At 40.4% G+C, this 27,750-nt stretch overlaps 3 protein-coding genes across 6 annotated transcripts in view; 1 reads left to right on the plus strand and 2 right to left on the minus strand.

Moving 5' to 3' along the window:
- spdef (SAM pointed domain containing ets transcription factor) overlaps nucleotides 1-5,673 on the minus strand; it is a 25,013-nt gene extending 19,340 nt beyond the window's left edge. Inside the window, exons 1-2 of one of the 2 annotated variants that reach the window (XR_002274802.1) lie at nucleotides 5,529-5,615; nucleotides 1,474-3,281 (exon numbers count right to left, since the gene is read on the minus strand). Coding sequence is in view for 1 of the 2 variants with exons in the window: in XM_020598259.1 (XP_020453915.1) it covers nucleotides 5,529-5,648 (120 nt within the window). In the remaining variant the exon portion in view is untranslated. Of the gene's footprint in view, nucleotides 1-1,473; nucleotides 3,282-5,528 lie in introns of those variants that run through there. The other variant, XM_020598259.1, reaches the window with a different exon arrangement.
- A 461-nt stretch (nucleotides 5,674-6,134) lies between these two features.
- Nucleotides 6,135-12,632, minus strand: ilrun (inflammation and lipid regulator with UBA-like and NBR1-like domains). 2 transcript variants are annotated; one of them, XM_020598485.1, is made up of 6 exons: nucleotides 12,118-12,632; nucleotides 9,083-9,237; nucleotides 8,749-8,946; nucleotides 8,251-8,472; nucleotides 7,987-8,069; nucleotides 6,135-6,252 (listed from the first exon to the last, which is right to left on the minus strand). In XM_020598485.1, exons 1-6 carry the CDS (start codon nucleotides 12,273-12,275, stop codon nucleotides 6,232-6,234), a joined length of 837 nt encoding a protein of 278 aa, XP_020454141.1. In that variant the 5' UTR covers nucleotides 12,276-12,632; the 3' UTR covers nucleotides 6,135-6,231. The 2 variants fall into 2 exon arrangements, with proteins under 2 accessions (XP_020454141.1, XP_020454214.1); XM_020598558.1 differs by lacking the exon at nucleotides 7,987-8,069 and having other exon boundaries at nucleotides 8,168-8,472; nucleotides 12,118-12,628.
- A 1,611-nt stretch (nucleotides 12,633-14,243) lies between these two features.
- Nucleotides 14,244-20,492, plus strand: snrpc (small nuclear ribonucleoprotein polypeptide C). 2 transcript variants are annotated; one of them, XM_020597086.1, is made up of 6 exons: nucleotides 14,244-14,336; nucleotides 15,330-15,372; nucleotides 15,488-15,596; nucleotides 17,744-17,803; nucleotides 19,527-19,631; nucleotides 19,956-20,492. In XM_020597086.1, exons 1-6 carry the CDS (start codon nucleotides 14,329-14,331, stop codon nucleotides 20,072-20,074), a joined length of 444 nt encoding a protein of 147 aa, XP_020452742.1. In that variant the 5' UTR covers nucleotides 14,244-14,328; the 3' UTR covers nucleotides 20,075-20,492. The 2 variants fall into 2 exon arrangements, with proteins under 2 accessions (XP_020452742.1, XP_020453539.1); XM_020597883.1 differs by having other exon boundaries at nucleotides 19,545-19,631.
- The last annotated feature ends 7,258 nt before the right edge of the window (nucleotides 20,493-27,750 follow it).

A 27,750-nucleotide genomic window follows, 5' to 3' on the forward strand; every position in this document is an offset into this window, starting at 1 on the left:
CCTGCTGACAGGTGGCACTGCAGCTTTACAATTAGATGACGCTGACTGAGTCTGGCGTCATTTAAGGTTCAAGTGACAATAAAATACAATAAAAACAACAAAAAAGTAAAATACAGAGCAATAATCAGCACAGCTGGTATCTGTCACCACCACAAAAGACAACTCAGTCAGTCATTTCAGTGTTAATTTAATCATACAAATGCTTAATTATAGATACAGGGGGAAAAAAGCTTTATTTTGAGAATTTCTCTTCAGGTAAATGTGCTATCTTAGGACTATGTAAACGTTCATCTTTTCCACTCAAGTCCATAATATAGTCACAAACTAAAACTAGAGGATGAATCCAGCAGTGTTCAGATTTCCTCACCAGGCGCGCTCTCTCACACACAAGCAAGCTCACAAGAAGGAAACACACACACACACGCACACAAAAATAATATAGACTGACATGACTAGAAGAAGCAATGCAGAACAGTGTATACTGTTTGGGAGGAGGACTCTCAGTACAAACACAGAGCTGCAACACAGCTCCCTCCCCCACAATAAAATGTTTTTCCATTTAAATAGAACACCCCCTCGGAAAAAACTGCAACACTATCGTGGAGTTCTATCAACAACCTTTCCCATTTTATTTTTAAGCATTGGTACATGGTCAAATCCACTGTCTGACATAATGAACAGAGAAAAGCTGAGGGAAAAATCCAGGTGTGACAGCAGGCAGACTCAATCGCAGATGTGTAATAACAAATATAATAAGCATGAGTGAATCAATGTAGATTTCTTTTTTTAAGGTCAGACATTGGTGCAGTGATGAAACATATTTAACAATCAAAACTTTAATACTATGAAAACAAAACTTAAAGCTGTGAAGAAGACAGGCATTTTACAAAGAAAAGATTGGCAAACAAAAAAAAAAATTCTTGAAAATGCTGGTATCACAATCCACAGCAAGTAAAAAACAAAAACAAAAAAAAAAGCACGACTTTTCCCATCAGCAGTGGTGGACAGTGTTGTGCAAATAGCAGTAAGAGAACATCAGTGCTAATAATGCTGATGCAATAATGCTGATGCAAACGTTCTTTTCATATACAGCGTGTCTTACCTGGATCAAACTACACTGTACTCAGCATGATCTGTCAAGTTTAAGTTGGTCATTTGATTTTTAGCACCACCTGCTGGATATAAATCAGACTTTTCACATCTGCAATGCACAAAAATACAGCAAATAAATAACATCAGGGAAGTTACTTAGTCAGTTCATCCAAACGGTGAGCAGTCACTCAACAATACTCCAGAACTACACACCTTGTAAGCTCTCCCAGTATAAATATACTGAGAGAGCTTTATGTGGTATAGTGCATGTGAATAAACAGGTCATCCTCGCCCAAGCAGTATACACCACTTTATGTCAGTTAAATCCAAAGAAAAACCATAACATACATGCACGCATAACCGACCAGGTCTGCACAGACACTACAGTCACTCACCAGGCAAAAGAGATTTAGATGGCTTTTTCAACCCTTCCTCACACCCCTCATGTTCAAACTCACATCCTTTTGCACTTCAGCATCCATTTAAAACAAAAACTCACCCTTAAAAAAACCACACACACACACACACACACGTTGTCCCATGCAGTATGAACCGGGTACCTGCAGACTGTGCGCAGACTTTACAACACCACAGATTAGTGTCTTGGTTTTCTGGGTTTTTATCTTTGGGAGAGACGAGGTTCCTACACAGGGATCCACCATGTTTTGTTTTTTTTTATGCAAAGGTGCAAAACAAATACTCTCATTTCAAAACATCAATAATGTAATGATTAGTGTAAAAAGTGGTATTTGAGTTTTTCTCAACTAAGTCAAGTAACAAATGCTTCAGTATATGTTTAAAGAAAACAGGCCCCTTTGTGTTATGTGACCTGACTCAGCAGCCCGGGTTTAACGAGTCAAACTTACATAATTATAGTGTGAATGACGGTCACACCAATAACCTTTAATAAATAAAGACAGTGAACAGGTATTTTAACAAATAACTTCCATGAGTTCTGTCTAAAATGCTCAGAAAGGACCCAACTTCTTCTCTCTAGAATGCAAAGTTAGTTTTTTTCTTGCACTTTTTGTGAGACTGAATTAAGAAAATAAAACCTATGCAGCTGTACCAGTTTGCTGGACCTGAAAATGTAAAGGAAAAATCCCAGTAACATCTCCTCCAGGCACCAAAACACAACAGACAACAATTACCAGTTCCAAAGTTCTAAATATCACTGAAAACAATACTTAAGTAACAATCCCCCACTGAAAAACTCACATTCCTGAAAGCTTTTTCTTGGCTTAATAATATGCAAGTGTCTGAAAACCGGAATAAATACTGACAGCTCATGTCAGCCAGTCCTTCAAAGTGAGTAAACCTAAATCTTATTGATACAAATTTGCATTATGAATCTTCGCTCAGCCAAATCATCCATTTTTATTTGATTATGTGAAAGCCTGAAAGGTGAGTATACTGCATGGTAATGTGGCCAAAGCACATCATTGTCCAAGCATTACAGCAACTGTGTCATGGTCTTTTATGAGCCGATACTGATCTGTAGCCCACTGGCCGGCACGACAGGTCACACTTGTTGTCGTACTAGTTGTTGAAACTGGTGTAAGGATGTCATCTAGAGGAGTTTGGACTCCACACACTTCTAGTAAAAGCTGTTTGGTGTGTTGGGGAAAAAAAAAAGACTACATCCTATTTAAAACATACACCCCACAATTATTCTGTTTTTAAAACAAGTTTCAAGGCCACAAAAAGATCAAATAGCACTCTCAATTTTTGTACCAGGACTTTACCAGATATTTCCAGACCTGTGTAGGAACCCGGAACAGACAAAGTCAACTGCCCATGGGAACGCCAAGTTGTATGCAGGTTGTTTAGGGTTGATTATTCCTTTAAGTAGCTGTGTTTTACAGTGGAAATAAAAAAAAGTTGTATATCTGTTTTAAGGGTTTACAGCACTCTTAAATGAAGCATTCACACATGCATCAAGGTGTTGATGTCAGGTGGGATGTTTCACTGTAGCGGATGTAATCCTTCACCTTGCTGTAAGTTGTGTTTCTGTGGAACGGGCCATGGATTGGGGACAGGGTCGTCATGAGTCAGTATAAAACAACTGTCCCCCCCCACCCCACCCCCATTTAAGGGCTCCCAGGGTGTCAAGCTCATCATCCACCTGGGTGGATGGGGGGGTCTTTGTCATTCTAGCTCTGTCCAAATGGATAGGGTCCATGAATACCCTGGAAAGAAATGAGAGATAATGTATTATTTACTAGTTTAATGGCCTTGTGTAATGGAACGAAACCTGACATACATATGTGAATATGAACGTACACATTTTTAGATCTTTTGAAATTGAATCAAAGCTGGATGAGGGGTCACTAACCAGTACCTGCAGCACAGGGGATGCATGTGAAAAACTTAGGACATTTAGGATCACTACTTTATTTTTAGAATGCAAAATGTCAGAATAATAAGTAGAGAAAAAGATTTATTTCAGCGATCACATTCCCAGTGGGTCAGAAGTTTACGTACACGCGGTCAGTGTTTGGTAGCATTGCCTTTAAGTTGTTTAACTTGGGTCAAATGCTTCGAGATGCCTTCCACAAGCTTCTTACAATAAGTTGCTGGAATTTCAGCCCATTCCTCCTGACAGACCTGGTGGAACGGAATCAGGTTTGGAGGCCTCCTTGCACACACATGCTTTTTCAGTTCTACCCACAAATGTTCTATTGCATTGAGGTCAGGGCTGTGTGATGGCCGCTCCAAAACCTTGACTTTGTTGTTCTTAAGCCATTTTGTGACAACTTTGGAAGTCTGCTTGAGGTCGGTCACTGTCCATTTGGAAAACCCATTTGCGACCAAGCGTTAACTTCCTGGCTGATGTCTTGAGATGTCGCTTCATTATAGCCACATAATCTTCCTTCCTCATGATGCCATTCATTTTGTGAAGTGCCCCGGTCCCTCTTGCAGCCAAGCACCCCCACAACATGATGCTTCACTGCTGGGATGGTGTTCTTTGGCTTGCAAGCCTCCCCCCTTTTCCTTCAGACATAATGACGGTCATTGTGGCCAAACAGTTCCACTTTTGTTTCATCAGACCAGAGGACATTTCTCCAAAAACTCAGATCTTTGTCCCCATGTGCAGCTATAAACCATAGTCTGCCTTTTTAATGGTGGTCTTAGAGCAGTGGCCTCTTCCTTGCTGAACAGCCTTTCAGGTTATGTTGATATAGGACTCATTTTACTGCGGATATAAACACTTTGGTACCTGTTTCCTCCAGTGTCTTCACAAGCTCCTTTTGCTGTTGTTCTGGGATTGATTTGTACTGTTCAGACCAAAGTATGTTCATCTCTTGGAGACAGAAAGCGTCTCCTTCCTGAGCGGTATGATGGCAGCATTGCCCCATGGTGTTTATACTTGCATAGTATTGTTTGTAAAGATGAGTGTGGTACCTTGAGGCATTTGGTAATTGCTCCCAAAGATGAAACAGACTTATGGACTTTTTTTCTAAGGTCCTGGCTGATTTCTTTTGATTTTCTCATGTCAAACAAAGAGGTACTGAGTTTGAAAGTAGGCCTTAAAATACATCCACAGGCACACCTCCTACTGACTCTAATGATGTTAGCCTATCAGAAGCATCTAAAGCCAATAGATATTGGATGGATGGACCAAAATTTAACCTGGCTGAGCCACAGGACCACCTGTCAGTCATTGCTTTCACAGAAGGCTGGTCAAGGAAGCATCAGGTTGCTTTGGAGAAGCAGCTTCGTCCAATGCTCCCCCAGAGTCAAACAGATCATATTAAAAATATATCATTTTTAAATATAATAATGGCTTTAATAAAACAATCTTATAAGCAGCTACCACAGCAAATGGTCGCTGTGGTGGATTTCTCTTTTACAACCACTGGAACTTCTTTTGTTGATTTAACGGGGATGTACTGATCCCGGTTCTACAGATCAGTTCAGGACATGCCCTGTAAAGTATGTCTGTTAGCAGTGAAAGGTGCTATAGCCAAATGTCAAATGGGGTGGCTGTGGCTCACGAGGTAGGGCAAGTCGTCTTCTGACCAGCAAGTCGGTGGTTTGACTCCCGGTCTCCCCAGATGCCTAAGTGTCCCTGAGCAAGACACTGAACCCCAAATTGCTCCCGGTGGCTTGACTAGCGCCGTTGTGTGGCAGCCTTGTTGTCATCGGTGGGTGAATGGTGTATAATCTCCCTGTAAAGGGCTTTGGCCAGTGCATAAAAGCGCTATATAAATACAGTCCATTTACAGTCCACATGGAGGCACCCTTAAAAGAAGGGCTTAAAACTGACCACAGAATTCACAGTAAACACTAAATGGATGTGTATATTGATTTTTTTTATTTGTAAATTAGGAAATGCTGCCTAAATTAGGAATGCTGCCATTGGATAACCCATGGTGTAGGGTTCTAAGTGTAGTTTTGTGGAGTATAAAACCTTAAATTTGATGCATACATACCTGTCCATAAGTCACCACAGAAAGATTGGTTTGGAGACTATTTGGCGCCCTATTTACAGCATGATGCGACAGTCCATTTTGATCTTGCTGGATTAGGAATGCTGCCATTGGATAACCCATGGTGTAGGGTTATAAGTGTAGTTTTGTGGCGTATAAAACCTTAAATTTGATGCATACATACCTGTTCATAAGTCACCACAGAAAGATTGGTTTGGAGACTATTTGGCGCCCTATTTACAGCATGATGCGACAGTCCATTTTGATCTTGCTGGATTAGGAATGCTGCCACTGGATAACCCATGGTGTAGGGTTATAAGTGTAGTTTTGTGGAGTATAAAACCTTAAATTTGATGCATACATACCTGTCCATAAGTCACCACAGAAAGATTGGTTTGGAGACTATTTGGCGCCCTATTTACAGCATGATGCGACAGTCCATTTTGATCTTGCTGGATTAGGAATGCTGCCATTGGATAACCCATGGTGTAGGGTTATAAGTGTAGTTTTGTGGCGTATAAAACCTTAAATTTGATGCATACATACCTGTTCATAAGTCACCACAGAAAGATTGGTTTGGAGACTATTTGGCGCCCTATTTACAGCATGATGCGACAGTCCATTTTGATCTTGCTGGATTAGGAATGCTGCCACTGGATAACCCATGGTGTAGGGTTATAAGTGTAGTTTTGTGGAGTATAAAACCTTAAATTTGATGCATACATACCTGTCCACATTTTGTGAAGTGCCCCGGTCCCTCTTGCAGCCAAGCACCCCCACAACATGATGCTTCACTGCTGGGATGGTGTTCTTTGGCTTGCAAGCCTCCCCCCTTTTCCTTCAGACATAATGACGGTCATTGTGGCCAAACAGTTCCACTTTTGTTTCATCAGACCAGAGGACATTTCTCCAAAAACTCAGATCTTTGTCCCCATGTGCAGCTATAAACCATAGTCTGCCTTTTTAATGGTGGTCTTAGAGCAGTGGCCTCTTCCTTGCTGAACAGCCTTTCAGGTTATGTTGATATAGGACTCATTTTACTGCGGATATAAACACTTTGGTACCTGTTTCCTCCAGTGTCTTCACAAGCTCCTTTTGCTGTTGTTCTGGGATTGATTTGTACTGTTCAGACCAAAGTATGTTCATCTCTTGGAGACAGAAAGCGTCTCCTTCCTGAGCGGTATGATGGCAGCATTGCCCCATGGTGTTTATACTTGCATAGTATTGTTTGTAAAGATGAGTGTGGTACCTTGAGGCATTTGGTAATTGCTCCCAAAGATGAAACAGACTTATGGACTTTTTTTCTAAGGTCCTGGCTGATTTCTTTTGATTTTCTCATGTCAAACAAAGAGGTACTGAGTTTGAAAGTAGGCCTTAAAATACATCCACAGGCACACCTCCTACTGACTCTAATGATGTTAGCCTATCAGAAGCATCTAAAGCCAATAGATATTGGATGGATGGACCAAAATTTAACCTGGCTGAGCCACAGGACCACCTGTCAGTCATTGCTTTCACAGAAGGCTGGTCAAGGAAGCATCAGGTTGCTTTGGAGAAGCAGCTTCGTCCAATGCTCCCCCAGAGTCAAACAGATCATATTAAAAATATATCATTTTTAAATATAATAATGGCTTTAATAAAACAATCTTATAAGCAGCTACCACAGCAAATGGTCGCTGTGGTGGATTTCTCTTTTACAACCACTGGAACTTCTTTTGTTGATTTAACGGGGATGTACTGATCCCGGTTCTACAGATCAGTTCAGGACATGCCCTGTAAAGTATGTCTGTTAGCAGTGAAAGGTGCTATAGCCAAATGTCAAATGGGGTGGCTGTGGCTCACGAGGTAGGGCAAGTCGTCTTCTGACCAGCAAGTCGGTGGTTTGACTCCCGGTCTCCCCAGATGCCTAAGTGTCCCTGAGCAAGACACTGAACCCCAAATTGCTCCCGGTGGCTTGACTAGCGCCGTTGTGTGGCAGCCTTGTTGTCATCGGTGGGTGAATGGTGTATAATCTCCCTGTAAAGGGCTTTGGCCAGTGCATAAAAGCGCTATATAAATACAGTCCATTTACAGTCCACATGGAGGCACCCTTAAAAGAAGGGCTTAAAACTGACCACAGAATTCACAGTAAACACTAAATGGATGTGTATATTGATTTTTTTTATTTGTAAATTAGGAAATGCTGCCTAAATTAGGAATGCTGCCATTGGATAACCCATGGTGTAGGGTTCTAAGTGTAGTTTTGTGGAGTATAAAACCTTAAATTTGATGCATACATACCTGTCCATAAGTCACCACAGAAAGATTGGTTTGGAGACTATTTGGCGCCCTATTTACAGCATGATGCGACAGTCCATTTTGATCTTGCTGGATTAGGAATGCTGCCATTGGATAACCCATGGTGTAGGGTTATAAGTGTAGTTTTGTGGCGTATAAAACCTTAAATTTGATGCATACATACCTGTCCATAAGTCACCACAGAAAGATTGGTTTGGAGACTATTTGGCGCCCTATTTACAGCATGATGCGACAGTCCATTTTGATCTTGCTGGATTAGGAATGCTGCCATTGGATAACCCATGGTGTAGGGTTATAAGTGTAGTTTTGTGGCGTATAAAACCTTAAATTTGATGCATACATACCTGTTCATAAGTCACCACAGAAAGATTGGTTTGGAGACTATTTGGCGCCCTATTTACAGCATGATGCGACAGTCCATTTTGATCTTGCTGGATTGGCTCTCGTGTGTGTTCCCAGGCTCCACCAGGACCTCTAAAGCTGCTGTCAGTGCCGTCGTGCTTGTTCTTCTGTGGTGAGGCAAAGGGGTTGAAGTCTTCCTGCACATTGCGCTGCGGTTGGGTGTTGAACTCTGTCTCAAAGGAGGACAGCTGCTGGGTCACACCAAGGAGACCTCCAACTTCTACACTAAGAATCACCCAGATTACATCTGTAGAGAAAAGAAGCACACACAAACAAGGGCTGACTATGTGACTAATGCAAGATACTTGTAGATTTCTCCATTTTGTATCGGTAAATAAAATGTTTTCATTTTGGGAATGTCGGTCAGACAAAAAATCAAAAATAAAAGCTTCACCTTGGGCTCAATGAGAGTTCAACTGAACTGTGACAAAGTAAAGATGCTCTAATAGTGAAAGTAAACGTTATTTGCAGCCCTAATAAACTGCCTCATTAGAAATTAAACACATCAGTGATTAATTCCTACCTCCGTAGAATAATCCGGTGGCTGTACACATTCTCCACTGGCCCTGGTACATGCCAGGAGTCGTGGGACTTCGCATCTGCACACTCACATCTGATATTTCCTGGGGGTCTAGAGACTTCACCATAACTGTGTTTACATGTCCAAACTGATCCCCACCAATGTACTTGAGACAAACCCCAGGTGGCCACGACTCTGCACCTGGAAGGTCCAAAGATTAGTGAAATCGAAACGCAGTTCAGCAACAAAACCCAGATGGTGTCATGGTGCATATTACATAGAGACGTTAGAAAGGCTACTAAAGCTACATGTGTGAATGCAGTGCCATGTTCCACACCTGTGTTTTGTATCCTCCAAGTCTTTGTGAATGGTGTATCTGGAGGAACAGACTCTCCTTCTCCAATTGTCACATCTTCAACAAAGGACATGGATGGTGTGTTGACATTGGGACTTTCAAAGTCATAATATGCACCAATAGCAGCCTGTAGGTTCCTGTTCAAACAGAAAAGGAAAAGCATGTTATCAAGATGATCATTTATAACAAATACTAGCTGAGTTACAGGACTCAGAGACCCTGGTCTCTCAAGCCAACAGACAGCCTTTCTAATCAGTTGCCATCACAAACTCTTTAACAATTTAATCAAGCGCAGCAGCCAAGTCTTCTGATACCGACAGTTAAAATGACCCTAAAATAGAATTCACTTAAATTTTATAACAATTTTGCAATTTGTGAGCCTCTTTTCAAGCAGAGCATTTCAAGGAAAATCCTGGAACTACTCGACAGACCATGAACGATGGAGCAACTCCTGGGGCAATACACTGTAAATACTTATAATCTCTTTTATTATCAGATTTTATTTATATATGAAACATTTATACTATAAATACAGAAATGAAATGAGTGAGAAAGAAAAACAATCGATTATTTAAGTAATATTTAAACAAAAACACTCAAATATTCCCTGATTCCGGTTTTATTTTTACTAAGATTTTTATATTAGTAAAGACAAAAACAAAGATTTTAAAGGATTTTAAATATGTTAACTTGAGGTGTGGGAAATTGTTGTGGGCATTTTGAATAGTTCACATTTTCTTTTGCTTTTCCTTTTTTTATAAAATAAAACATTTTACACTGGTGCTGTTTCATACAACAAGTGCCAGATATTTTATAACATCAGTGCACTCAGAAAAGTTGGCTCTTAAAAAGACTGGACAACATTGATGCATTTAAGGCACAAATATCCTGACTTTTAAGGTCCAAGTTCACTTAGCTGAGCAGGCCATTAGGTGGTGGAGAAGAAATTTCAGTGGTTCAGGGACAGTTTTAGATAAGTAACAACGATAAATGTAAACTGCGAGCTCTGATTCTCTGCTCTGCTGTGTTTGTCTCACACAGGTTGTGTTTTACTGAAATGTCAATATACACAACAAAATCCAACAGTAACAAAGAAAGTAATTAATCAAACACCTGTTTGCAGAACACAACTACAAACTTGCAGAAATGCAACACCTTCACTCTCCCCGCGGCCCTGTTCATCCACTAAACACATACAGCGCTCATTATGCTGACTTAGTAAATGGTTTTATACTTGTATAGCGCTTTTCTATGCATTGCAGCACACTCAAAATGCTTTCACACTATTTGGCCATTCACCCATTCATACTCCCAAGCACTCACACATTCACACACCGGTGTCATCACCAGGAGCAACTGGGAGTTCAGTGTCTTGCTCAAGGACACTTCAACATGTGGACTGGACAAGCCGGGAATTGACCCACTAATCTTCCGGTTAGGAGACGACACGCTCTACCTCCTGAGCCAAATGAGATGAATTCATGTGGACATGGAGGCTGAGACCGAGCAGCTCCTCTACAGCAGAACGGGAATGTGTCCAGCAAAGAGGACAGGATGAAGCCACAGAAAGTAGCCAGTTTAATGTAAAAGCATGCATCCTTGTTAAATCAGACATTTAAATTGCCAAGTGTGATACTATGTACTCCAAAACTTTGAAGTTCTGTGCAAAGTAGCAAAATGACTTCGTCCAAAAAAACAAAACAAAACACTGTATTAAAGTATGTTGTGTAGCAAGCTACAGAAATTCGATCAGTTACATGTTATTCAATAGGAAGGTTGGCAGTGCTGTGTTTGTTATCACAAAAGGTTTTCAGGTCATTTGCACAGCCTCCTATTACATAGGATATTTTATGTAAGCTTTTAAGAAAGTAAATCTCAAGGAAATAAAACTGTCTCTAACGTCACTAATTTTTATGGTAACTGTACTTTTTTTTAATAGTAGAACCGTTGAATCATTAAGTACATGTATTGGTATCTCTCCAAGTCATCTAACAGCTATAAATGTTAGTAAGCTATGTGTCCTCACTGCATAATAAGCCATCAGGAAACATTAGTCAGTCATGTAAACAAATAATTAATAAAGGGTTCTACATCAAGTCTGCAGCTGTAAGTGTGAGTAAGCAGGTTATAAATGAATTTTGGGCCAGATGTCCTGCAGCCCTTTTCCAGAAGACAAGTGAGCAAAAAGATCTATTGGAGCTGTCTCCATAATGAATTAAAGAGCTGATAAAAATACAACCTGGCAATGCAGATTTTCTCATTAATGGCTAACTTGTAAAGTATTTATCAATCAGTAATACAGCCATTAACTACAGCTAAAAAGTGGCAGAAAGCGGGCTCCTGAGCAAAATTGGTGGAGTGCTCCTTTACTAAATGTATGACTCCTTGATTTCCAGACTTTACTCTCCAACACGAAACTTGAACAAGACAAGACAATGGATTCTCCCTTTAAAAACTGATGTGATCAAAGCCATCTACCACTGATCAACTAATAACTTGGTCATCAGTTAATCAGGGACACAAGGACGTTTTAATCATGACCACTTGTTGTCAGCCGGTGATCGATCACGATTGGTTACGTCATCAAACTAGCGTGAAGTGAGTGGGGCTGCCTTGAGTTGTGGCTTCTCAAAGCTCACGGTTTTACTGGCCCTAGACACTATTATGTAATGTGGCAGATCTACACCAAGGGTCCCCTGAATCTAAATTAGCCTGCTAACTAGCTAGCTAACTAGCGTCAGTTTGTACTTTTAGTTATTTCACATTATTATAACTCAGCCTGGACTTAACTTTAACGTTTCACTTCCGTTTACCTGAGAAACGATCGTTAGGAGTTAACTGCCATTTCCCGTGTGGGATTAATGAAATGAGCCTACTGACTTTGAACACCACTCTAACTTAGTACTGTGTGCCCGCCTCCATGTTTTAGCATTTTAACGTATGCTAACTAGCTAATTATGCAGCTGGTTAGCGTCATATTGCTGTCCCGCCGCAGGCCTTCGTATCCCCGCACTCACCAGTTGGTCATGTCCAGGAAGAAGGCGCAGCCGGCTGGGTTCAGCTGGAAGCCCAACAGCCTCTGAAACTCCGAAATGAGGACGTCCTTGTCTGTGGTGCCCATGCAGCTGAACTTCTGCATGAGCTCCGCGTCCACGTCCATGTCCGTGCCTTCCATGGATGGTGGGTGTCCCGTAGCGGATACGGGGTGGTGTAGGGGAGTCCTCTCTCAGTTTAGTCCGAGGCCTTGTCCAGCCATAACAACCAGCTCAACAACAACAACCGTCAGTGCGCATGGCACTACAAGGGGGACGATGTTTGACGTTGCAACAGCCCGCGCGTCACCTTCGCCAATCACGTAGTAGGCGTCGACGTCATCTGTTGCTATTTGCAGCCACCTTTTCATTGGTTTATCAATGAAATCCGAGTTGTTCATTATCATCTCAGTACCAAATATATCAGACGTATCAGACAGTCTCCAGTATTGGCTTTCGTATGTAAAGCACTCATGAACAATTTATTGTATCTTATAAGGCCCTTCACCCCTCTTATGTAGGATCAAGATCCCTAAAGTGAAAGCACTAAATGCCTACAAATGACACCGCTAGGCCTATGTGCAATCACTTTGCATTTCTTTATGGTCAAATTGTGTTTCTTTGTGGTTATGTCAATGTGTTCATTTAGCATCTTGTTGTGTTTTGTGTCTCATAGTGGAAATGTCAGTTCAGTCCTGGATCATAGGCTTGTGCCTGGTAGGCCCATCTCCTAATCCTTCAGTGGAACCATTTTCAATTTTTTTTTTGTCAGTTTGTAATGTCTATGTCACCCCGAAAGAATTCGTTATTATAACAAATGACATTCCTAAAGGTGTGATGATGTTTTATCCACCCTTGCAGGACAAATCAGATCTCTCTTTCAAGATGACACCTTTCCAGAGGTAATCCATTTACAGTGGAAGGTTTGTCTCAAATATCTACAGGATAAAGGTTTGGATCTGCTCTTTCACACTGAAAGGAGAGAGCCAAGGTGGTTCAGGCCCCTGATTAGAATGCCTCCTGCACTTCCACTGGAGGTTTTCTAAGCACGTTCAACTAGTAGGAGGCCCCTGGGTTGATCCAAAACTCACTGGAGGGGATTATGTATTGCATGTAGCCTGGGAATGTATCAAGGCTTCCCAGGAGTAGGTGGAAAAAGTTACAAGCAAGAGGGTCATCTAGATCACTCTACTGAACCTGCTGCCCCCATGACCTGAGGATGATAATGTCATGGATGGAACCTATTTGTCCTTCAGAAAGACGACAAAATCAGTTTTACCATGCCTGTATGAACTTTCAGCTAAAATATTTGAGAAGTACAAAATATTTCTGTTCATATTTTAAACTTGTACCCTCTTTCAGAGAGAAATAAGCTATTGAACTTTTTACTCAACTACATTTATTTGGCATCTGTCACTTGGAAGGATGAATTATTACAATGACACTTTTGTAATATATTATGTATTGTATAGGTTAAACTTCCAACTTAATTTACAGGTAGCAAATTAAAATGAGCTCCATTTTTACCAGTGCCACCATTATAATGCTGTTTACATTGGTACTATTCAAAATACACAATTCAAAATATGTCTGCTGTTCTGCTGCCCAAGGAGTACAAGTGTTTTTATTTTAGGCACATTTTGCTAATAGTACTTCTGTACTTCTTCTTAAGTAAATTTATGAATGCATTTTACTTGTGAAAGAAAAATGTATTATTATTATTATATTACTTTTACCAATTACATATAGCCAAATTCTTCCACCACATGCTTACTATATTTTGTCCTGATTTTGTTTAGTAATGAATACAGTAGGTTTTGACTTGTTAAATAAACCATTAAAAATGGTCATGAAAGGCACACCTATAGTGGGTAAGATCTTTAATGATAAATATGTGTTGAACGCGAAATTCAGAGACTGAGACATCTTGGCTGTTATCACCTTGTGCTTTACAAACACATCAACTGTCCAGCAAAATGTTCTTATCTTGTCAATTACTGTGCAAAAAGTAACTTAGGATCTTTTAATTTACAAATATCGATGTTTGCTGATTTTCGTGTAGTGTCTTACCTCTGAATGATTTTTTTTTAGCTAAACAACTTCCAGGCGGAACCAACTGTAGGTAACGCTTGTATCTGGTAGGAGTGTATATTAGGAACGCCGGAAACGTGCTTTCGATAGAGGTTACTGTGAAACATGCCTAAGTAAGTTCAGATTTTATTATATTAACATGCTCAGTCTCTGAATTTCGTGTTCAACACATATTTATTGTTAATATTTGTACTATATAAAGAATTGCGTTAAAATATACTTTGAAAACTAATGAAACAGACCGATTTGTTACCCGATGAACGCCGGGAGCTTTGTTTGGGATGTGTCTATGTGCTGGATTGAACCTCGTTATGAACATAACATTTACCAGCGAAAGACAGTCACAGATTTGTGTAATTAATTGTTTAATTGCTTAAAGTCGAAATGACTTAGTTCAGGGATATAGGAATGGCTGAAAAAATAATCCCAAAACAAGATCTCGCTTGTTCTGGAGTTTTCGACCGTATCTCGCCGTGCTCATCGTGCCATTGAGCTTCATTACAATAAAACCATAACTGTTCCTCTCTTTTGAATAAAGGCGCTCGACGTAATTAATTGGCAGCTATTTAATTTGTTGTTTTTTAAGCATAAGTCATTAGCATTTTTACGTGTGCTTGTCAAAATGTTAGGGTTTTATGTTTCTCGATGTGACCGTAAACTGAATATCTTTGGACTCAATTTCGATTCAGAACATTTTTTAACGGGCTGCAAATCAAAACGCACCACAAGTATTATGAGTATCAAAAACAAAATCACTTTAAACTAAAACTAATTTGATACAAATTTGAATCAAGGGAAGAAATCTGGGTCCAAGATGAACTTTCAATTAAGATATTTAAATTATTCGAATTTTAAACATAACCTGCAGAACAGTGAGCTTTTGTGTTGGACAACTCAAAACCTATTGTCAGAAAATGAATTGTCTCCTGGGATAATTTTCTAATCCAGTGGAAAGTTGTATCTTCATAATGCATATTGTAGATCTGAGACAGCAGTTGAATCAGTATAGAATTTTAGGACAGATGAACGTCTTCAGTTCCAGATTGTTTGGTTGGTTGGTTGTTTGTTTTTTTGCTCAACTCTGTTTTCTCTTCTATATTTCACAGGTTTTACTGTGACTACTGTGACACGTACCTTACACATGATTCTGTAAGTTTGTGTGCAACACATGCTTCCTAAAATTGCTTAAGGTGTCAAAGAGCCTGTTGGCCATACATTGGTATCCTGTTGATTTGTTCCAAATGTGGTTTTATTTCCCTTGTAGCCATCAGTGAGGAAGACCCACTGCAGTGGCAGAAAACACAAAGAAAATGTGAAAGATTACTACCAGAAATGGATGGAGGAGCAGGCTCAGAGCCTGATCGATAAAACAAGTAAGCCAACTGTTGTCTCAGTTATCCAGAAAACAAGTTAAACGAACCTAGGAACACTAAACAACTGCACTTGTAGTTTAATTCTTAGAGACACTTTTCTGTTAATCCAGAATACATCTCAGTCAGAATACATCTGTCCAGGACAGATGAAATTCTAAATACCCTGCAACCAATATGGTGAAAGCTATTTTTCCCAGTTACGCTTAACCAGGGAAACTCAGAGAGACGAGGCGGTCCAAGTGGATACAAAAAACCGTGCTGGTTTATTCAAAGGATCACAGGCAAAATTAACATTACACGTCCAGGTATCTTCCACCTCCAATACTGTGCGCAGGCAGATGAAGAATGAAAGCCCCTGAACCACAACAGGCCTATACATTTATCTCTTCGGTTGGGCTAGCCCCATACTACACAGGAATGTCAAACCGTGGCGTCACCTGATATGCCAGCTTTACAGCTGACCGTAGCAGTAGTCAAAACATGGAGAAAATCAATGTGTGTGAGTGTTGATTAAGTGGTGTGTATCTAAGAACATTCTGACATAACATCTAGTGACATGTCATGACATTAAACACAAGAAAATATTATGATTACAATTACGGTTAAACATATCATAATAATAACAATAATCATCCTGCCTGCTGACAATCAAACTTTTCTATCTCGTTATCCTTGGCCACGTACACCCTGCTAAAATCTCATGACAATGACTAAGCATTTAACAGCCTACCTAGACATCCCGTCTTCACTAAACGTTTCTAATACAACAAGTATCTAACCAATTTCTATCTGACTAAAAAATACCTAACAATGGCTAAGTCTTTTCCTAGACAATTTGCTGAGTGTGAAACACAGAATCATCAGCTTTTGGGGATAGCTCGTGTGCAATAAATTTAACTTGAATATTAAAGTGACTGGTAGCGGCACCAAAATCTAACTCTTGATTAATTTGGTTGAGCATTCATCCATTTACATTCATGATGGGCATAGCATGATTTTCTTTGCCATATTTAGTGCCCTGGCCATATTTAGTGCTACAGCCCACACAAGACCTGCTTATTCATGTATGTGGGGGATATCCAAGCTCTCTGTTTAAATGGTGCACAGTTTACCTGGGCCCTTAATTCGTTTGCTTTGGTCCGAATCAGTTGACGAGTTTGTAAACATGTAGCAATGTCTCCTTGGTTCGGTTTCGTTTCACACACAGAAAAATCCAAGCGCACCAAAACACGTCACGTAAAACTACGCGAAAACGTTCTCTCCGCTTATTGGTCAGATGTGTCTGCCACGAGAACAGAAACAGTACGTTTGTGTGACGAGAGAGGATGGAGGTCAACATATACTGGTTGGGCCTCGCCCTGGTTATTTTGTATTACGTTACTTGCATTTACCACTTAAACCAAGTCAGACATTTTGAAAATGAAGCGCGGTTACGGCTGGAAAACAATGTATTGATGCAATGGAGTCGCAGAAGACGCATATCAGGGCAATACAGGAGGCAGCGTGCGTGGATATTATTGAACTGTCATATGTTAATCAGCCGAATCATGTGATTCACGGCCTTTGGTCCCGTTTTGGTTTGGTACGCGTTCTCACCAGGAGGACCGCACCAGAGTTCGCTAGATGATGCGGATCGAGACCACCTCCTTTTGGGGGTCTCGGTGCGGTTGTTTTGGTGCGCACTCGAGTGCGATTACCGTGTTCACACCAGACAAAACGAACCGCACCAAGAGGGAAAACGAACTCTAGTTCGATTCAATCGAACTAAACGCTGTAGGTGTGATGCACATAAGAGATGGAAAGTCACAGTAATGGGTCCACATCCTTTTAGCATGTCAAGTGTAAAATGGCTCCTTTGTTTTCAAAGTAGACTTTTATAGCTGTGGTTGTGTTTTTTTGTAGTTTTCGTTTTGCGGTATGTTGTATCACAAAGTTTGCACCATATAGTGTTTGTTTTTTTTTTTTTGTTATACAGAAATGTTATAAAGTGCCCATGTTGCTGTTTGTGTTGTTTGCATTGAGTACATGGAGTATTAAACAGGCTTAATTATTTCTTTACAAACACAAAAAGCAGTGAGAAGCTTGCATGTTGTATGTGAAATATTTATATGGGTTTTGTTTGTTAATTTTTTGTTGTCTCCCAACAGCGGCTGCATTTCAACAAGGAAAGATTCCTCCTACACCGTTTCCCGGTGGCCCTCCTCCAGGTGAGTCCACCTCAGCGGTAATGTAATGGACTAACCATTAAATGGACTAACGTAAATGCCTGTTGATTGAAATATTTACCCTTTGGTGCTGTGAAACGGATGATATGGGCAACAGAAGCATCACTGCAGGTCGTGTGCTGATGCTATGCTGTGTTCCATTTACCTCAGAGCTCGGATGTTGGAGCTGGGAATGTTTTTTAATGTTAATCTGTAACCTTCATTATATGCAGGGTATACATTTCACCCAGTCATTGCCCTGGCATCTGGCCGTGATGCCCTGTGTATCTATTGGAGCTACATGGCCACAGTGGCTGCTGTGCCTTTATCAGAGCTGAGGAGCGATCTCTGTAAATGATCGTTCATGTTCAGTTACTCACATACATGTGTGTTTATAGAGTTATTAAGGAGAACGCTGCTTAATAAAGCATATCGCCCAGGAGCGCTCCTCATAAAACCTCTGTGGTTCATGTAAGTTGGCATAATATGCTGTAGAATTTAAGGTTATTGACTCTTTGACACTGCTTGGCAACCTTAACCTTTTAGGAGCTGGTTGTTCTGGCCTTATGCTTGCTACATCTTTGTGCTACTTTTAGCTCAGAATGTGCATCAATCAAGCTACAGTGCTACGAAAAGGTTTCCTTTAGTTTTACTGGATAAGCAGAACGAAGGATGTAATATTTGGCTCTGTCTATAAGCTGTAAGAAGACTCAGGCTGTAACACGTTACATGTAGTGTTGAAATGTACTGTGTTTTTTCTGCTATTTGAAATCCTCCATATGCTAAATAAGTGCTAATATTGTCAATATTGACAACCAAGTGAAAACCTTAATAGGCAGCCATTACACATTTATGATAATTTAGATGAGAGAGTCCATCTTTTTGGCCAAGAATGGCCCTGAAAAAAGACAGACGTACTATTTGGGAGAGCATAAAAGAATAACAGAGCCTGAGAGCGACTGCCCCTTTTCTAAAGCGTAGAGTTGACAATCTTGGTTTAATAACAAAATAAATTTCAACATAATACAACAACTGCCAGTAGCCAGATGTTTCAAAAGGCATATAAGGTCTGAGCATGTAAGCATAATGAAATGCTGTGGCAGACACAGACATTAATGATTAATATGTAGGCAGCCAGTGCTAACCAAGCGCCTCAACTCGGTCCGGCGGTCCAATTATAGTCATCCACCGGCACCTCTGGACATTAACAGAAGGATCAAATTATCATTCGGCCTCTGCAGTAAACTACAACGTTGCTCCGCTTGGTAGATATTTACAACACTGCAGGCATTAACAAGGCAGGGTTGCCATCATTATGGGGTAAGAGCAGGGGCCATGCATGGACCTGTCATAGATCAGGCATGGTTCCACTGTGATCCAGCCAGAAATTTAAGGTGGTTGCATCTGTACATTATTGTCAAGTATTCTTGAAGCTTGTGTCACAACATATTTCAGACCAGTGTTTAGACAATGAATAACCTTTCCATTCACAAATTACCTTCATCTGTCAGAGTTAGCCACAGATTTTTGTCTACAATTAAATGATCTGTTTAAACATTTTAAACAACGCATTTCCGTAGGTGTGTTTGTTTTAAGTCAGAATTCAATGCAAGTTAAGCCCTTGATGATAATGACTTATTGTGATCCGTCTGAATGTGATCAATTTGTGAGCATAGCACATGATCTTGGCTTTGTTGTACTGGATCATTTGCTATTTGTAACACAGGTGGTCCTCCTCGCCCAGGCATGCTGCCAACACCCCCCATGGGAGGGCCGCCTATGATGCCCATGATGGGGCCTCCACCACACGGGATGATGCCTGCTGGGCCTGGTAAGAAAAATGTTTCTTAGACAAACCTTTACTCATTCCTAATGTGTTTAACATGACATTTAAAGGTGCTTGCAGAAACAGTGTTTTGCGTAGTTTAAGTAGTTTATTTCAGACAAGCTTGTGCTTGTGCTTATACTGTACGTCTTGTACAATGAGCCTATTAATTTCTATTTCACTCTGGCACATTTTTTATTAGATTGGATCAAAAGTATGATATTAACCTAGTTTTTCTAAGGGATGTACAAGTTGCACTGATGTGTCTTTTTTTGTTGTGGTGTAAATCACCGCCTAAGCTGCATATTCCTTTGCTGTCACTTTTATAAGGCATGAGGCCGCCGATGGGAGGACCCATGCAGATGATGCCAGGACCACCACACATGATGCGTCACCCTCGACCGATGATGACGCCAGTCAGGCCAGGCATGATGCGACCAGACAGATAAGACGGAGTGGATTTTCTCTGTTCTTTGTAGGCACGAACAGATGTGGTCTAGTGAGGACACTTGGTCTCACACTTGGGTTTATCAGTGTGACTCAATTCTCAAACATCCACCACGAATCCCTGATTGTAATTATGTAATTTTTTGCATAATTACAGTTATTTTCTGCCTGGCTTGTGGTATTTATTACCGTTCACCTCAGTAGAAATCAGTCAACCACATTTTAATTAAACATCCTCTCCTGTGTTTGTGTCAAAATTAAATATCTCCTCTCACCCTGACAAACTGGTTAGCTTGGACATTTAAAGACTGGTTTTGATTTGGCAATTTTTTTTTTTGATATTTTTGCTTTTAGCTTTGACATGTCATTGTTGTATTTCATTGTCATTGCTTTTGAGGAATTAAAGTGCTTTCAAACCTTCTTTGACTTTGTAGTCCTATCAACACGGCTCATTTTGAATGTTTTAAAGGCTTTGCACTAACACAGAGCGGTTACTCCATTTACTAGAGGCAAACTTATAGGACAAACAACATAGTCATTTTATATAGACGTACAGTGGCTTATACTAAACAGCTGTGATGAGAGCAGTGACTGAACCAAAAGTGTATATTAATATCCTGAGTATCACCAGTATGGGCTCACAGAAAACGAGGAGGAGAAGGGCTTAAGGAAGCCTGTTAATTGATGAACTATTCACACAGGTTTGACTGTGACCGACAGCCTGGCAGATCTGCCCAGATTTGCTCCAAAGGATCATTCTGGGTTCTGTATTCATGAGGATGCATCTTCTTTTGCTCACACTCAACAGCCTTGGTTGAATGAAAAACGATCATCTCCTGACTGCCAGTTCCTCTAAAGCCACTTGGCTCATAACTGCATGAAGACCAGGATGATGCTTGTGAGTGTGGCTTGCGGGGGTTGACTGCACAGGGTTACTGAGTGGGCTATTGATTGAAATAATCAGGGAGAAAGAAATCGGTCTGAAAAGCAAAGATTTTGGTAGTCTTTCAAAGCCCCCCTGCTGCTCCTTTTCCTCCTCCCTTCTGTCTACCCCCAGCTCTGTTTCAACTCCCTCTCCTCCTCTTTCCTCTTGTCTCATTCTCTCTGCTGTCCTGCTACCGCTGCTAACACTACTCTGTAATTTAATCCATTTAGTCATGGCTCCAGATCAATATCCATTTTCCTTCGCCTTAGGGAGAGCCACATGAATCTGCTTGTTTCAGTGGTTGTGTTGACCAGCAGGGGCTCCCGTGGGCCTGCAGGCCGATACAGACGTAGCACACCGCACTATCAGAGAAAACAAAGCAAAGCTGCTATGCTGTATGAAACACAGTTGTAGATGTTGAAGCTTTAATTCTGTATTTTCACACTTTTTCCAACTTTTTGTTGTACATTACATAAAACCAGTGGCTTTCCTTCTTCTAGATCACAGATGAATTACTCTCTTCCACTGAGATGTTGAAGGGCAACGCCTGGCTGATTAGCAAATGAATTACATCAAATCAGTTCCAATTAAGGCTAATTTGATTAGTGGGTCTTGTAAGTGACCAAGAAGAAATATGGAGTTTTCATTCCTTTTCCCTCCAGGAGTGGTTTACTGTCGGCACAGTGTAGCATTTACTGGGATGGCCATGGGAAAGACCATGTCCATATTAATCTTACTATTTACCAGCTTAAAGCTAATCTTCATTTTGGTTGCTCGTCTGCCCATGACCTAAACTGTTTGCTTCCAGCCTGCCTGGCATCAAACATTTTTGCTTCTGACCAAGTCTTGTGGGGTAAAGTTCCCCTCTATGGCTTGCTAGCTAATCCTGCAAAACACTTACCTGAGCCCAGGTGCTCTCCCAGTCTGCTTGCTCCAGGTACTTTCTACAAGAGAACTCTTACTGGCACATACTTACACTCGTGTTGGGACCAAGACTGCCTGTAAGATATATTGTACTTGTATGTTTCAGGCCTACTGTGTTATCTACTGCAGCCAATTGCACAATAATCTGTGTTTTTGTTCCTGCCTGCAACACTCACCCCAGAAAACACTGCTTACAGTAGTCTGTCGTTCACTTGCACTGTATTACTTACTTCTCCTGTCAGAGGCATTATCCTGCTTGCCTGCCTCTGAACCCGTTTTATTACCACCTGCGTTCCTCATTATTACTTTACAGTGTCCATTTCACCTTCTAAGTTGAAGTTATACTGCTGTTTACTGCCATTAAAGCCTTGTTCATTCTTCATCAAAACCACCTTGTCTTTGTTTCTGTGCATTTGTTACTCATTTTACCAGCCAGCCTGAAAACCTTAGATGCTTTTTCATCAGCTTTGCTACTTCTGTGCTTCATGCTAGTTGCCAAAGTGATACTGTATGTACTTCCAAAAATCATTATATGGATTTCTGAGTTTCCACGGATTAAGATGTGTTATTGCTGTTGCTGTTGTGCAGGAAATAAAGGTGAAGCCTCCTACTCTGTCTTTCTTCCTACCAGGAGCAGCATGAACGATGTAACCTTCAGTTCAGTTCTTTTCATTTGTACACAGTTGCAACATGATAAATCCAGAATGAAAGTGCAAAATCTGCAGTTTTGTTCATAATGGTAGTGGAAGATTGCCAGCAAACATAGAGGAGAATTTTCATTTGCTTCAAGGGCGTACTCAAAGCGATCCTACGTATCCCAAAATTGTTTCTATCAGGAAGCTCTGACTGAAGTGTCGCTCTGCTTATCTCACATACAGATTTTTCTGTTGTTCCCTTCTGTCAGTCAATATGCATCCAAGGTGAAACTGAAAAACCCCATCACATGCTACCATCTTGTTCATAGTGTTTAATACAAGGACTCAGCTCTTGTTCGAAATTAGCAAAACCTGTCTTTATCAAAGTATATGAGAGCTTGCTTTCCACTAGGTAATGTTCATTTTTTGCTTCTCTTTTTGCCAAAGATTTGAGTTGGATAGCCAGCTCCGTGTTCAACGGACCTATTCAAGCCCTTACAACTAAACCCAAATGAGGCTCATTTTTATTCTTTCTTCTGTGAATACACTGACTTTGTACTGCCCTTAGAGCAGTTGTGTTGTCAGGTCATGCTTCTTTGAGGAGCTGTTTATTTGAAAAACAACATATTTCAGGCACACATAACAAAAAGAGCAGTTTCTCTTTCTAAAAATTAGAGTGACCCCGCAGAAACAAATCTTCTGGAATGTTACCTTTGTCATAACAGCAAGAACTGAATACTAGAGCGCCGTCCTGCCTTTTACTCTAGCAACAAGTGAAATTGCTTCTAAAAATCTGCTCAATATAGAGTCAAGGGCAGAATCTATTTTTATGGAAGGAAATGATTCTTTCTCTCTAAAGTTCTTTGATGTTCAAAAATTAAAAGCACTAAAAGCCTTTGGGTAAGTGCTGTCTAACTAAAGATGTAGGCAGCTTTAGCCATAGCAGTAAATGTTTTCACATAAAAGAATGGCTTTTTTGAGAGATTTCAGACAGTAGACAGGGTGTGTACAACAGGGAGAGCAGTATTATAGTAAAAAGACATTCCTGGACTATTTTCTGCCTTGAATATGTGCAAATACGTATTTTATAAATTGATTTCCCTTCAGCTATGAACAGTGATTAATGTCTTTACTCTCAACACGTGTCCTTAATCTATCTTAAACTGCTGTGTGAGCCATCAAATAATGGAAGTGGATTGTCTTACAGTATCACCTTCCTGAGAATAAATTACTTGAGTCTCAGCTGAATATATTGAGCTTGTCTGATTGATTCATGACTGACAATAACATTCCTATCATGAAGACATATATCTCCAGTACTCTCTGGATATGGAGCTTGTCAAGGGGAGCTATTATGGTGGTGTTACACTGAAAATGACCTGGCTGTGTGCTGTCTGAATTATATGTGGATTAATTACCCTACCTTCTTATTCTGGCTCTCTGCAGCTTTTGCCAACTTGTTCCCAACATCCCTTCTTCCCTTTGAATTTGAATGTGTCCCTCCTTCATTGATAAGATGCAGTGAGTTGTTAGTTATTAGGTTAAATGGAAAATGTTTGCCCTTTTTTAGCCTTTAACTTGTAGACCGACCGCCATAAATCAAGGAATGTGTTTAATCTGTCAGTGGCCATTGTCATTGACACCTCCCTCATGGGAAGTTCAGAAACATGGAGCTGTGCCCATTGTTTTCACTGAAAGCAGCACAGAGAGCATTTACCCAAACACAGGAAGCTGTGCACGTCTCTGGCTTCAACGCTAACATTTACCCATGCATGCATTCATCCACATACTTGTGCAAACATGAAAGTGTGCGTATACACTGAAGGTGAACACACACCTGCATGTACACACATCCCTCATGCACACAGGATATAATGCCAAAATGCTGTTCTTGTCTTACATTCAAATGTAAGAGTGGGATTCCTTTGAGCGCATTGATTTTGATCTTTCCAGCATACTAAATTTATCTCTTTTCATCTTTATCCTTATGCGGCTGGAAGAGGTTGTTTGGCACATGATGCCATGCAGTGTGATAGAAAAGAATAAGCAATCCCTTATCACACTCAACCAAAAACTACTTTCCTTTTGAAAAGGAAACACCCGACCGACACTGCCATCCCTTGAGCTATGGTAGAGTAGAACTGCAGAAGTACCAGTTGAGAATTTCCAGATCATTTTACTGCCCATTTTTCTACTACCTACAGATGCTACAGATGTTATTGGTAAGAGGGTATTTGAGGAAATTCACAGAATAATTGAATGAGATTAACCCAGTTAGCTGCTGAGATTAAGATTGTATCTCTACCCTTCACTTTCTATTTCTCACCCCCATCTCTAACTCTGATGGATATCTAACACTATGTCTTCACTCAGCCGTTCATACTTCTCTTTTTCTGCTCGTGTCTATGGGAAAGCTTTCACAGGAACCGCATCTTTAGCCATTGCGAGCTAACAGCAGGTAGTTTTGCTCTTGCCTCTACTGAAGTGACTTATTTCATCTCTCAGCTTTGAAGTCACCTTTGTACTGGAATAAGTGTCATTACAAAGCGAGATGCACATGCGATAGCTCCAAAATAATACAAATAATCACCGTGACTGTCTGGATAGTGAATTTGTTTGGAGGTTATTTACAGTTTTTCTCAGTCGCTTTGGTACATGTCTTGAATCATCCTTACAAAATAGTAAGAGCATCTCTCCCAAACAGTTCGTACAAACAGCATTACACAATAGATTACCTGTAAAAGTTTGTCACTTGCTCAAAATGCTTAGTTTATCTCTTAAAAGTAAATACTTATGTCAATGAACATGTCAGTGCCTCAGAATGACCCTGTGCTATTGTTTACATGCTAGCCAGAATGTCTAGTCATGTTGTCAATATATTGTATCAGTGTACTTTGGAAGTATTTTCTTATGCAAACTATGGCTCAGGTTTCGATGACAGTGACTGAAAATACACAAGGCTGCACTTGTTCTGTATGGCATCGATTTCAACAGTACAAAGTTTCACGTTACTGTATATGAGCTCTGCTGCAAAAGATTGGGCTTTCATTAGTGAAAGTCAAGATTCACCTGGGAACAATTCAACAATTCAGACATCTAAAACAAATTGTCTGATAGAGCTGTACAGAGATATGGCTGACAGATACTAAAGACAGCTAGTTCACTCATTTTGCATGTAATGACATCTGCAATGAACCAATGACTAGTTGTTTTGGGAGGTCAGACTATTCAACCAGAGAACCACAGAATACATTTTGATCAACAGGACATAAGCAACTGATAATGTAGAAAACAGCAGACAGTTGTAGACATTCATTTGCAATTTGTCAAAAACAATGAGAAATTCTTTATATGATGTGCACAAATGACTGCATGATGTCTACGTTAAACAAGTAGTTTTGAGAATTTCATTTCTGATTGGAGAAATGTACTAAAGCTAATGAGAAAACCTGAAATGTTTAGACAGTGTTGGCCTGCATGTAAATGATCTATTTATTTATATTCTTCTAAGCATCACTTGATGCAGTACATCATTATTTCTTGGATTTTTCTGCTTGTACAGTGGTGAAAAGGATGAATTCTCACATTCTGAAGCTCTAAAAATGATATCCTGGATGAATGGCATCCCTGGTGCCTTGGGGAACACATGACCTCAGGGTTAACATCAGAGCATTCTAGTGTGTGAAGTGGGTTAATGTCCTCTCAGACTCTCTGGAGAACAAGCCAAACACAGTGCTATGGGATTTCATAGAATGAGCCATATGACTGTTGTTTGGTTCTGGAGATTCTCAGGCATAACTGCACATTTTATGGCATTCATGAGAAGCTGATTTGTACCATTTGGACTTTTGTTGGCAATTGCAGGTTTGTTTTGAAGCCAAACAGCCTGTCTGATGGTAATAGCTTCCTAGGTTGATTAGCTTCTTTACCCAGTGGCCTCATTCTCTGTCTGTATAATGCCAGCTGATCAGGGGGGAACTACAGGGCACTAAATTGCACAGAAAGATAATGATTCATAGGCTGAAGTGGTGAGAAAAGTGGTTTTATAACTTGCACAGTGTTATTAAAATTGTCTATTGTGGACCTGGGGACATATACAGCAGGTATAAAAAATGTCACAAGAAACCTGAAAAGGGGAGCACACAACACATACACAAGCAGCGTGCCCATGAAAACACTGCATTCAAGTGTGTGTGTGCCTGCTTACTGTGTGTGCTGTCTCTCTGTGACTTGCACAGTGACACACTTGCATGTCTCGGCCAAAGAAGAGTGTTCATGAGTCACCACTGTTTTTAGCCTGAGGCTCAGCAGCCAGCCAGTCGAATGAGGGGATGCAAGTTTTATTTTAGTCGCCCTAATATGCTGTGAAGACATCATTATCTTGAAACATGTTGTATTGCAGAGCCTCTGTTGTTTAAAAATGGTACAGAAGGTGTGGAGGACTTAAACTGTTTCATCTTCATCACAGTCATAGAGATCATTAGCTGTGCAATTCTGCTTGTTTCATTAGATATGGCTTTTGGTATTGCCAGCTCAGCGGTGCGTGGCTACGGGAACCTTCCACGGTGAGTGAAGGATGTTATCTTTTTTGTCACGCACATATCAACACTGCCCATAGGGAAGAGGTGAGCATGCATGGAGCTTGGCTGCTTGAGGGCACACGGCACAGAGGGTGTACTGTGTACAGCTACAGGTGCCTATGAATACAAAGACACTTCACAAGAGAATTTTTTTGTCAGAGAAGAACAATGGATAGCATAGAGTGTGAGATCTTTTCTATATTCCTCTCATGTCATCAATATTTCCTCCATATATGTATATACAGTATATATATATGTCTTTTTTTAAGCCTCTGCAGAAAGAGTTTATCTTTCCCTTACACAACAAAGTCACAGGACACAGTGGGACATCCAGTGGCTCAATGTTTGAGGTGTATACCATGTAACCACAATATCCATTGTTCAGTTCCCTTCTGGGGACCCTTGCTGCATGTCATACCCCTTTCTATTTGCCAATAAAAACACAACCATCCAGTGACAGTTATGGTTCAGTAAATGATATTAAGATACTTTCCTTCAAATATATTGCAGAAAAGCAGGAAAAAAAATCAATCTAATCTAATGATTTTGGCATTAAAATCAGTGTTTTGTCACTGACATGCCAACACTTTGGCACTTATAAAATATGCTCATGA

Source organism: Monopterus albus, unplaced genomic scaffold (assembly GCF_001952655.1).
Source record: "Monopterus albus unplaced genomic scaffold, M_albus_1.0 scaffold1.1, whole genome shotgun sequence".
NCBI classification, from domain to species: Eukaryota; Metazoa; Chordata; class Actinopteri; order Synbranchiformes; family Synbranchidae; genus Monopterus; species Monopterus albus.

Excerpts from the sequence above, each read along its gene's own strand:
- ilrun (XM_020598485.1), bottom strand. The coding sequence starts at position 12,275 with ATGGAAGGCACGGACATGGACGTGGACGCGGAGCTCATGCAGAAGTTC. Across the intron at positions 8,947-9,082 it reads TTGGAGGATACAAAACACAG|GTGCAGAGTCGTGGCCACCT; the intron begins GTGTGGAACATG and ends TGGACCTTCCAG. Across the intron at positions 8,473-8,748 it reads CACCGGATTATTCTACGGAG|ATGTAATCTGGGTGATTCTT; the intron begins GTAGGAATTAAT and ends TTTTCTCTACAG.
- snrpc (XM_020597086.1), top strand. Across the intron at positions 15,597-17,743 it reads GAGCCTGATCGATAAAACAA|CGGCTGCATTTCAACAAGGA; the intron begins GTAAGCCAACTG and ends GTCTCCCAACAG. Across the intron at positions 19,632-19,955 it reads GATGATGCCTGCTGGGCCTG|GCATGAGGCCGCCGATGGGA; the intron begins GTAAGAAAAATG and ends CACTTTTATAAG.